The sequence below is a fragment of the Pararge aegeria genome, chromosome 9 (assembly GCF_905163445.1).
Source record: "Pararge aegeria chromosome 9, ilParAegt1.1, whole genome shotgun sequence".
Classification (NCBI taxonomy): domain Eukaryota; kingdom Metazoa; phylum Arthropoda; class Insecta; order Lepidoptera; family Nymphalidae; genus Pararge; species Pararge aegeria.
In genome coordinates this window covers 17,180,724-17,192,881 of record NC_053188.1, presented here as the reverse complement: position 1 = coordinate 17,192,881, position 12,158 = coordinate 17,180,724, and the positions used below count along the sequence as shown (strand labels likewise).

The 12,158-nt window shown below is 37.2% G+C and overlaps 1 protein-coding gene across 2 annotated transcripts in view; it reads left to right on the top strand.

The window, feature by feature from the left end:
- The window catches only part of LOC120626395 (centaurin-gamma-1A), a 107,841-nt gene extending 96,114 nt beyond the window's left edge, over nucleotides 1-11,727 (top strand). For both annotated transcript variants that reach the window (XM_039893915.1, XM_039893916.1), the window contains 8 exons: nucleotides 955-1,120; nucleotides 1,885-2,088; nucleotides 2,925-3,088; nucleotides 5,046-5,157; nucleotides 5,762-5,879; nucleotides 7,577-7,696; nucleotides 8,892-9,114; nucleotides 11,089-11,727. In XM_039893915.1, the coding sequence (XP_039749849.1) occupies nucleotides 955-1,120; nucleotides 1,885-2,088; nucleotides 2,925-3,088; nucleotides 5,046-5,157; nucleotides 5,762-5,879; nucleotides 7,577-7,696; nucleotides 8,892-9,114; nucleotides 11,089-11,487 (1,506 nt within the window). In that variant the 3' untranslated portion in view covers nucleotides 11,488-11,727. The remainder of the gene's footprint in view (nucleotides 1-954; nucleotides 1,121-1,884; nucleotides 2,089-2,924; nucleotides 3,089-5,045; nucleotides 5,158-5,761; nucleotides 5,880-7,576; nucleotides 7,697-8,891; nucleotides 9,115-11,088) is intronic.
- Nucleotides 11,728-12,158: the final 431 nt, after the last annotated feature.

The following is a 12,158-nucleotide window of genomic DNA, read 5'->3' as shown; positions in this document are numbered from 1 at the left end:
TTTCAGTCTGCTCCAGTATCAAACTGAGCAAACAACCGCGCATCTTTTTAGCATTATGAATTGGCGTATATAAAAATAAGTTTTTTAAAGTGATTTTCATAAATTAAACCTGTATTTTTTTATTAACTTTTTTGATTAAAACTGACTGTAATGATTAAAATAAAATAATCTTATGTAACAAAATAAAATCTAAAACGTCTCATTATGTTAATCAATTATTAGTTTATCGTTAAAAAAGTTCCTATAATAAAATTAGTTTCCAATCGAATCACTTGCTACTTCGTATAGTCACGTCTTTCCGTATCCGGTTCCCGAAAAAATAAACGAATGAAGATACGTAGATAGAGCTACATTTGCAATCTGAAATTCAGTCTTAACAAAATGTTAAAAACACGCCTTGATCAATATCACAAATAAATAAATATACTACGTCAATACACACATCGCCATCTAGCCCCAAAGTAAGCGTAGCTTGTGTTAAAACTGATGTATATTTTATGAATAATATACACAAATACTTATAGTATACAAATAAAGAGCCAGACACTGGAAAACATTCATGTTCAGCACACAAATAATTTCCAGTTGTGGGAATCGGACCCACAGCGTTCGACTCGGAAAGCAGGGTCGCTAACCACTGCGCTAATCGGCCGACAAATATGAATAAAATGTGCCAAACGCTAAATGTAAACATATCACAGTAGGGTATTCAAAATTAGAGATTTATGCCCGTTTTCAATAATCCTAGGAATCGCCTTATTCGAATGCCTAATGATAAAGGCGCGTTTCACTGCGGTTGATGGAAGCCTAGTAATATACTTAGATTAAGGCGTTACTTACTAAAAAAATGTCTTGTTCGTCGTTAGTTAATACGGATATAAGTCGTCTACATTTTAATTATAGCTTAGTTGGTATTTACTGCTCATTTTTAGTTTTTTCGTGTTTTCATTGCAGGATTATATGGAAGACGTGAACGGCAAAGAGATATCGTTGCAGTACGTAACGGTGAAGGTGCCGGGACAGAAGCCGCGAGGCTCAAAGTCCATCATCACAACCGTGCCCGGGTACAACGGATACACTAATATGGATATACACGACAGCATCGGAGGCTTATCTTTAGGTTAGTAGGTTGGTTAAAGAAGCTGTGGTAGCCCAGTGGGTAAGTCTTCGGTTTCACTTTCGGGGGACCGGGATCGATACACGGCGCACGCAGTTATGTGTTTTTTTAAATTTAAGCGATTTAAATAACACTTGCTTTAAAGGTGAAGGCGTGCGTCCAGAGAGTTCTCCATACCGTTCTCAAGGTCGTGTAAAGTCTACCAATCCAAACTAGGCGAGCGAGGTGGAATGTGGTCTAAATCCTTCTCACTCTGGAGACCGGCTGGGTGATAACGTATCTCACGACAGGCTTGCGACATGCGTAAATCTTGCATTATTTGTTGTCAAACGGCACTTTTGTATTTTTTGTTGAATGCTATGGTGACATACCCGCCCACCCGCGTCGGTTCACACGGTTGCAGTAATTTCAAATAAATTCTCATTGTTTCTTAGAAATAGAACAAGTTCTAATATACAGGCTGGCTGGTCAGTTGACGTCATAAAAAATGTTGCAAAAAAAAAAAACTAAAAAGTATTTAGCTTTTTTTTTAGAATTTTTTTAAGATGGTCATGTGGAAATTCCTCAAAAAATCGAATAAAATATCATAATTCCAAAACTATACATGGGGGTGATATACCACAACATACCGGACATAATTTTTTTTTGTGACGTCAATTGACCGGCCATCCTGTATACATAAAGAAAAGATATATGTGATGAAGAAAAAAATCCTTTATTATTATATATATGTAATAAAGAAACGATTCCTTTTCGTTCTCTTCTAGGTTACAAAGAAAAGCCAACACGAGTGACCGACAAAGCCCTGCTATCGGCGTTTGATACGATGAAGGAGCCGGCGTCAAGTCGGCAGTCATTGGCTTCGGAAGTGGAAATCTGTTCTACGAACGGCACGGATAAAGACACGCTGCATGAGAAGAAACGGCATCGGAGGATGAAGAGTAGCGGTGTCAAGAAAGATGGGGATGAAGGTATATTTATCCCATTCCGTAATATAATATACTAGTTTTTTCCCGCGACTATAATGTACTAGTTTTTTTCGTTCGCGTAGCTATTTTGGCGTGGATGTTTCTATACAAGAAAGAATGACGATCCTCTCGATCTGTTAAAAACGAAGACACATCTATTTTTATTATTATTATTTTTGGGTTAGCATTTTGGGTACCATGCCCATAACTGAACCGTTAAGCGGCTTATATTTTTTGTTAATATTAATGTTAGTTTGTTATTAGTATTGTGTTTATTACATAAGATTTATATATAAAAAAAAATATATGTAATATTTATAATTTCTAAATTTTCTCTGGTCTGGTCTGGTGGGAGGCTTTGACCGTGGCTGGTTACCACACTACCTACCTTAAAAGTATTTATATATATATATATATATATATATATATATATAAATATATATTTCACGAGAAATGTACATTATTTCCGAGATAACAAACAGCCAGACATGAGCTATACCAACTGCTCATAATGATGGGCAACGTAGAGGGCAAACGACGTGTTTGAATGAGAAAGAAGTCTTAGTTGCGCAACATCCGTGAATGGAACCAATATCGTACGAGTGGAAACATTGTGTCGCGAGAAGTTCGCTGAGCTGACGGCCAACCTCCGGTAGTGGACATGCACAAAAAGAGAGCGAGTCTAGCTACTAGCAGGTTCCATAATCAAAATAAGGCAAAAATTTACGTCAAAAATTTACGTCACAAATTTACGTCAAAAATTTACGTCACAAATTTACGTCAAAAATTTACGTCACAAATTTACGTCAAAAATTTACGTCAAAAATGTTCCCGGTCAGATGCGGAAAGCGCTACATCCTCCGAGTTCACGATAGTCAGCCTGGACGGTAAGCGGTGGCGGTGGGAGGTCGGCGCGGGGGGCACGCCGGCCGCGTGTGCCGCCGAGCGGGACGCGTGGGTGGCCGCCGTCGAGGCGCAGATACTGGCTTCACTGCAGGGCCGGGTGAGTAATGATAACAATGTTAATTTCCAAGTGAATCTTAAGTTTAAACAATCCTTAAAGATTTTAAACTAAGATTATCGTGGTTAATCAACAGTTCTTGAGCATAGATCAACGGGTACATACCACGATAATATTTTGAATTTGTCGATATTTCCACCCAGTTGCATGGATCGTGGTCACGACGGGATATCACATCATGTCGTGGACAAATTCAAAATATTATCGTGGTACGTACCCGTTGGTTGATCTATGCTTAAGAAATGTTAAACAATCCTTTCTTTTCGTTTTCGTTTCTGATCCGCACCTCTAGGATCTGGAATGCCCATCCAGCTTCAATTTTCCCCAGCGCCTACAAATCAAGAGTGAATAGGCATCTTCTAGGCAAGCGCGCTCCACCTTAGGCTGCATCATCGCTTATCATCAGGTGCATTGCAGTCAAACGCTCGTCTATAAAAAAAAAAAAAAAAAAAACTATATTTTTTTTCTTTTTTTTTGGTCGTATTATGAACAATAAATAAATATGAACTCCTTCAGCTCATTAATTAGACCACCCGGCCGACGAAGAACATCGTGGCTAAAAAATTTACGCCAATGCTTCGGTAAAAGTACCCAATCTTTGTTCCGTGCAGCTGCGTCCAAAGTCCAGATAGCCTTAATTGTTGCCAACCTCCGATAGTAGTCGGCACTGCAAGAAGAAGAAACAATATAGTAAAAGGTTTTCTTATTCAATAGGATGGGACATCCATGAAATCTTAAAGAATTATTTTACTACAGGCTTCTAAAGCTAAACTAAGAAAAATTGTATATCAGCTTTATTGTGAAAAATAAGGCAGTTTCAGTGTCAGTGTCCTTGGCATAATCTGTGATAATAGAAGAATAGACTTTGACCATGGAGCCTTATTTAATTATGTTCAAATTTATTACTTAATTCAATTAATTATGGTCGAATTTGGACCACTGCTGGATTACTTGTATAAATAAATACTTATAATATACAACGTGTAAATGAAAACCGAAATAATACTTCATAGGCTAGTAAACCACTGCCATAGTTTTTACTGAAGGAAATAAGATACCACTAATACCACATCAGTTGACTCCTGTCACTTTATTAGGTCAGCGTCGCGTAGCGTGGGTACTATGCGCGTGTCGGTCTTTTATCTTCAGTAGGGTTGTCATAAGTAAACACATAGAATGTTTTCAATTCGTTTTTATAGACAAATAAATATGCTTCTTTGGTAAATCACCATTTTTACAGGGTGATTCCTTATGAAATATACTTATCCATCCTTCAGTATTATTTCGTAATTTCCTTACACGTTGTATAGGTAAACACCCGGACGCTGAAAACATTAATGTTCATCACACCGAAGTTTTCCAGTTGTGAGAATTTACGGCCTTGGATTCATAAACGCAGGACCCAAATTTAATTTGGCACACCTTTCGATAAGGCATTTAGTTTGTAATATAGTGCATATTATCTACACGAACTCATATTTAAGTATTTATAGTATGTTAAAATATGTATTAGTATATTTATTTTTTATATTTATCAATAGTATTGTTGTATTTGTGTAGTCTGGTTTATATATAAGTATGTAGATATTTGTATGTATGCACTAAAAAGTGTAGCCCACCCACAGCCCACAGTTTTTCTTTTTAGTTTTCCTAATCCTGATAAGGTTGCCTGGCAGAGATCGCTACTTAGCGATAAGGCCGCCTTTTGTATCCTGCTTCATTCTTCGTGTGTTTGTTGTTTTTTTTTTCTCGTTTTTCTGAGTGGTGTACAAATAAAGAGTATAAATAAATAAATAATTAATTAGGTTTAAGGTGATTAGTAATTAGTTTTCATTAGTTTACTGATGTGTGGAAGCTGAATGAAGTTTATTACTCACTTACTTACATGTTCTAGTTTGGGCAGTTAGAGTGGGTTAATGAACAAATTGGTTGTTAGCAGACGTCCCGGCAGCCGGCGCCAACGGGCGCTAACTCTACGGGCGACGTGCGCGCCACTTACTACATACGACGCGTCAAGGGCAACGACAAGTGCTGCGACTGCGGGGCGCAGGGTGAGATATCATCATCATCTTGAACCCATTGCTATTAAAGTCAAAGTCAAAGTCAAAAATATCTTTATTCAAGTATAGGCCCATAGGTGGCACTTTTGATGCGTACATTACATGAGAATTACACGGTAGTGAGATGATGGCGATAACCATATTCGTAAACTTAAAACTAAAGCTACGAGGGTTCCAAACGCGTCCTGGTCTAAGAAGAAGCCCATTTTTGTTACCACCATCTCTTTCGTTCGTTTTTCATCTTTTTTGAAAAGATTTTTTCCTGTTACGCAAAAGAAGTATAACTTCTGACGCATTTACATAAGCACACACGTTTTTTTTATAAGTTTTTGATCGTGGTTTTTTGGTTTTCAAATAAATGATAGTTTAAAACTGAATAATTGAATGATAAAGCACCAAGCCCACGTGATGTTAACATTCCGGAGGGCATGGAAAAATACGTCCTGCGACATGCCGCCCTGTGTCCATAAACCTGAGACGCAGTTGTTAAAACTCGTGTGTAATGTCACCGACAACCACGTCCTTTACAAGGGACAGAAATGAAAATGGCGGTGGTGGACGATGTCATTTTATACAAATGTAATTTTTATTCCAGACCCAGACTGGGCGAGTTTGAATCTGGGCGTGTTGATATGCATCGAATGCTCCGGGATACATAGGAACCTCGGCTCGCATATATCCAGGGTGCGGTCTCTGGACTTGGATGAGTGGCCGTGAGTATATTAATCTTTAAGCTATTCTCAGTCTTTCGGCTAAGCTCGTGTTTATTATTTAAGATTATGAGCTTTAAAGCGATGCATTAAGATCCACGTTACGAGCAAGTGTGATAAAATAGGTAGATTGTATGTCATCATCATATCAACCCATTACCGGCCCACTACAGGGTATTGGTCTCCGCTCACAATAAATAGATTAATAAAATAATAAATAAATATACTACGACAATACACACATCGCTATCTAGCCCCAAAGTAAGCATGGCTTGTGTTATGGGTACTAACTAGATGACTGATGAATAATTATAATATGAATAATATACATAAATACTTATTATACATAGATAAACATCCAGACACTGAAAAACATTCATGTTCATCACACAAACATTGTCCAGTTGTCGGAATCGTACCCACGGTCTTGGCTCAGAAAGCAGGGTCGCTGCCCACTGCGCCAATCGGCCGTCATAAAAAGGGGTTAAGGCCGTCCACCACGCTGGCCCAGTGCGGATTGATGGACAATTTGCGGGGTCTGATTGTATAATGTATACAGGATAATTTTGAATCGTTGATCGCAAGTTAATAGCTGAGAGCTATTGTAGGGTCCCATAATTATCTTTTCCGGGGACTAATCTTTTGTAACCGTTAATTTCTGTATCGTTAAGTAAAACATAAATATCCTGTATCACACAGTAGGTACACTGTCAAAACCGCGATGATAAAAAACTCCAAAAAATGCCGAAAAACTGAACACTACAATTTTATAGCTTCAAAATGCTTTTATTAAAGTCTCTTTACGACGATTTGTCAACGGAAAAACGAAATGTTAAAAAAACGCGGGTAAGGTTAAGCCAAACAAACATTTTTTTCATTTGGGTTGATACCCAAATGAATTTTGGTGGATCGCCACTAACAACTTATGAACGCCGATATTCTATTATGGCCAATGTAGTCACCCTCTAATCTCTCGTGGATGCCTGGGAGTCTTTGTGACAACGTTGGGAATCAATGATATTAGATTTCAATATTTATTATTTTCCCGTAGTCCTTGTTTATAAGCACTTTGAAAACGTGAAGTCAGTCTGTTTGTAGTGACTCTACCACCGGTTCGGAAGGCATATTCTACCGAGAAAAAGCCAGCAAGAAACTCAGCAGATTGTTCTTTTTCAATATAATTTTACAGTTTAACAGTCTTTAGAATTATGAAAATTAAGCTTAATTTGAAATTGTTAAGGTCTTTAACAATTATTCTTTGTGAAGTCAACACCTCCCAAGGATGCTCCGGTTTCGGAATGAAATCTGCGTAGAGGGTACATTGTCGAAGATCTTGTTGTTGTATTAAGATTGAAGAAATTATAAATTACACCATACAGAATCATTCTCCTACTTTTCGCGGAGTATAGCAAATTAAGCTTTCATTTCATAATATATCATGGAATTCCGCCTAGTTCTATCCTACAGTCTTTAGAATTCCTCTATCTTGTAAGAGATGAGAGTGGCCGCCTGCTTCCAAGCAGTCTTCTTAAAATATTCATCCATCGCTTAGGAACCTTTTGTTATTAAAATAGTAAGTCAGATAAAACATTACCTTCGGCGTCATGTTATTCAAGCGTATAACAATCCCCACGAAGGATGGCTACTTTTTTCAGGCGTTATGTTATATACAGACGTATAGAGATTCCACATGATTCCAGATTGGGTCACGTGAGCGTTATGGTGACGATGGGCAACGCTCTCGGCAACTCGATATGGGAGGCCGACTTGCGGGGACACATCAAACCGATCGCCACTTCCACCAGGGAAGAGAAGGAGAGGTAAGCTTAACTCCCAAGATAATATTTCGAGGTCGTGAATGTAAAGTTGAGAGTGTTTAGTGTAAATGAAGTCCTTACTTTTATTATATGTGTTTCTATTATGTTTGTTAGACAGGTTTTTTTCTTATACAGGATGAAATAAAGAATACCAATAAATGCTCTCGGCTTTGTAGTTGCTATGATTTAAACTAACAACTTTTTGGCACTTTTTATTTAACCCTGTATAGTTAAAATTGACGGACCACGCTAGTGGCCCATTTGCAGGCCGATAATTAATAATCAGATTCAAATTAAAATTCAAAAATGTTTTATCCATGTAGACCTTATTACAGGCACTTATGAAGCGTTCATACATTAAACATGTTACTAATGTTAGTGATGGTGATAACTTAAAACTTAAAATAAATAACTTAAAACTAAAGCTAGGAGGATTCCAAACGCGTCCTGGTCTAAAAAGGTAGGGTTTTTTTTTGTTATCACCATCTCACATTCTAGTTAATGTTGAGCTATGAAGTTAGAGCAATTCATACCTAAGCTTTTTTTATCATACATGTAATCCTTAATATTATAATAGGATCTTTCTATAAGCTTACGTTTTATATAAACATTGAATTTATTGAGAGAATCAATATTCAATCACTTTGAATCAATATTAATAATCATAATATTAACTATTATTTAATGCAAATTTTGGTGTCTCACTTCAAAAGCATAGGGTTTTTATACAAATTTCAAACCACTGTGTAGATTTGGATAAAGAAAAACCTTTTTTTCGCAAACTTCAAGTTTGTAGAATAAATAATAAAAAAACTCAGCAAAAACTTTCATCCACTATTTTACCACCCATAAATTTTCCACAATAATTTTATATGTTTTTGTATTATTTAAATTGGATAACATACATAACATATTTCCACGTATATAACATATAACATAACATATTTCTTCAAAAACAGGACTTTCATAATAACTCCAACCCCTGTATTAAACCCCTTAGGGGGGTCATTTTTCTAAACCGTTACTTAGTTGACCCTAGAAAAGACCTTCATTTCAAATTCCAAGTTGGCAGGCTTCTATTAGTATAATTTCTGTGATTTCGCGATTAGTCAGTGATTGAGTGAGTTAGTGAGTGAGTGAGTCCGTGGTTTGCTCTTTTATATATTTAAATCATGTATTTTGGCTATTTGTGTTCCAGGTGGATCCGCCTGAAATACGAGCGACGGGCGTTCTTGTCGAGCGAGCCCACCATCACGGGCGGGGAGGCGTTGCGGGCGGCGGGCGCGCGGGGCGCCGTGGGCGTGCTGGCGCGCTCGCTGGCCGCGCCCGCACCGCGCGCGCCCGCACCCGTGGAGCGCGCACTGGCGTTGCGGGCTGCAGCTGCAGCGGGGCATTTGGCGGCCGCACAGCTGCTGATATGGGTCAGTATGGGTATATATAATACTAGCTGTTGCCCGCGACTTCGTCCGCGTTTGATTTTGTTTTTTGATGTGGCATTCAATTTAGTTGTAGATCTAAAAAAAAATTAAGTTTTCAGTATCGCTAAGCCTTAAATGAGGGGTTTGCTGCTGTCCGCTGAGGAGTTCTGTCCTCTATCTCCAACCACATTCATCAGATCTACACAAAGTTTGGGCAAAATTAAACATATATAACCTCTTTGGTACAAAAATAATTATTTTAATCGGTTATAATTTGTCGGAGTTATGGTGTAAAATCGTCAAACACTCCCATCATCCCCTCTCCCAAGGGAACCGAGCTTAATGTCGGGATAAAAAGTATCCTGTTTTACTTCTAACACTTCCAAGAATATGTGTACAAAGTTTCATGAGGATTGGTTCAGTAGTTTTCGCGTGAAAGCGTAACAAACAAACTTACATTCATATTTATAATATTAGTAGAAATATTTTTTTTTTTTGATTGAAAAGATTGTTTACACAATAAGACAAGTTATTTTTTGTTTTTAAAATTCAAAATTCAAAATTCATTTATTTCAAGTAGGCCTAATATAAGCACTTTTGAAACGTCAAGTCTGTCTGTTTGTAGTGATTCTACCACCGGTTCAGAAGGCAGATTCTACCGAGAAGAAGCCGGCAAGAAACTCAGCAGTTGCTCTTTTCCAACATCAACAATTTACATTTTGCATTTTAACATTCATTTTTCTATCTTGTGAGAGCTGATAGCGGAGCCGGAAGCTTCCAAGCAACCTTGTCATTAAAAAAATCATCAATTGTATAGTAACCTCGCTGTAATAAGTGTGTTTTAACAAATTCTTTAAACTTGTGCATTGGCAGGTCCAAAATCACCTTAGGAATCATATTATAAAAGCGTATACTCAATCCCACAAATGATCCCTGTACCTTACGCAGACGATATGCAGATGACACTAATTTATGACCATTTCTTGTAAGTCGACTGTTTATGTCCACTTTTTGTTTATAAATACTAATATGTTGTCTTACAAATACTATATTGTTATAAATATATTGTGAAGCTACAGTAAGTAAGCCTATTTCTTTAAACTTCTCACGGAGGGATTCGCGTGATTTAAGTTTATATATTGACCGTACAGCTCTTTTCTGCAATATAAATATAGTTTCGATATCAGCTGCTTTACCCCATAACAAGATTCCATAGGACATAACACTATGAAAGTACGCAAAATAAACTAGCCTAGCTATTTCAACGTCAGTAATCTGTCTAATTTTTCTGACTGCGTAGGCAGCCGAGCTTAGTTTACCCGCTAGTGAATCTATATGGGCACCCCACTGTAGCTTATTATCCAAGGTCACGCCCAGAAAAACTGTGGAAGTCTCTATTCTTAGTGATTCACCATTAATCATTATATTTTTATCAATTTTCTTTACATTTGGTAAGATAAATTCGACACACTTTGTTTTTTTTGCATTTAAAAGTAAGTTGTTAACTGTAAACCAGTGCGACACATGCGACATAACACGGTTTACTTCGTCAGAGTTATCTTTTCTCCTATCAGTCTTAAAAATTAGAGATGTATCATCTGCAAACAATACAATGTCGCATGTTCCACTGACATGGTACGGTAGATCATTTATATACACTAAAAATAGAAAAGGACCCAAAATCGAGCCTTGTGGGACACCCATTGAGGTATTTGAACCCTGAGACTTTGCATCATTTATGCAAACTCTCACTATAGATCACGATACTCGTAAAGTCTATTTTTTCCAACTTTTCTTATCGTGCTGACAATCTTTTCATTAATTACGCGCTTTATATTATTTTCACCTGTATGTTTGTAAGCGACTCCTTTGGATTAGATTTTGACCCTCATCTCCTCCTAAAAATAGCACGGATGATGATCCGTTTGGTCTATTTGAAATATCGCGAAATTATAAATATACCACTTTTGTCCACAGCACAACGGCAACCCTAACTTCCCAGACGCGGACGGTCACACGTGCGTGTTCTACGCGCGAGCGGCCGCCAACCACCTCTCGGGCATCCCCACCCAGTACCCCAAAAACCTTCAAATAACGTGCCCCCTCCACCCGAACCCCCCCACCAGCTCGGGAACAAACTCAACCAGCTCGAGTTCAAGCACAAAGAGCGCCAAGAACCCGGACCCGGAATGCAATTGCATAATTTTCGAATTGCTGAACGCTCAGAGCGCATCCAACGCGCTGGTGGAAATCCTCATCGGGTTACAAAATAACCAATATATGAACAATGGTTTCGATTACAACCAAACTTTGGGTCGGCCATCTTTTGCACCCAATCTCTCTTTGACAAATGGCAAATGCGGGAGCATTGTGTAATATATTAAGCGTACGATAACGTACAACTTTTATTTTAATTAATAATTATGAATTTTCTGGTGATTTGTTAGTATCTGGTGTATTGTATATTTGTATTTTGTCTCATCACTATGTTTAAATCAATGTCAGTCCATAAAGACTCTGTCGGTAATTACCAAACAGATTGTTTTGAGGCCTCCACAAAAAGTAGTGTCTTTCGGAGAGTAAATGTTTAAATGTTTTGCATTTTTTTTTTTTTAAACGGCGATAGCTAAAAATTGAGTTTAAAAATAAGAAGCAATATCGAAGGAGTAAATTTAATAAATTTTTGCTGTTTTTATCGTGGGTACGGGGCTTATATTTTGTCTAAAACGGCAATTGCATATTTGATGAAGTTAAACCAATTCCAGCTTATTTTAGCTTGTATTTACATGAAATAAACGCACAAAATTATTTCACTTTAAATGTTTACAAATTCTCAGAAACTCAAGCAACCTAAAATATAAATTAGAAAAAAAAAGTCATTCGTTTCTAACAAATCATCAGAACAAAAGATATATAATTAATTAATTTTGTAATATAAATAACTGAACAATTTATAAACGTTTTCTATAACGTTAATCAACTGGTGTTATAAACGTTTCATCACACATACATAGTTACCAACATCATAAAATAATACATATAATTTT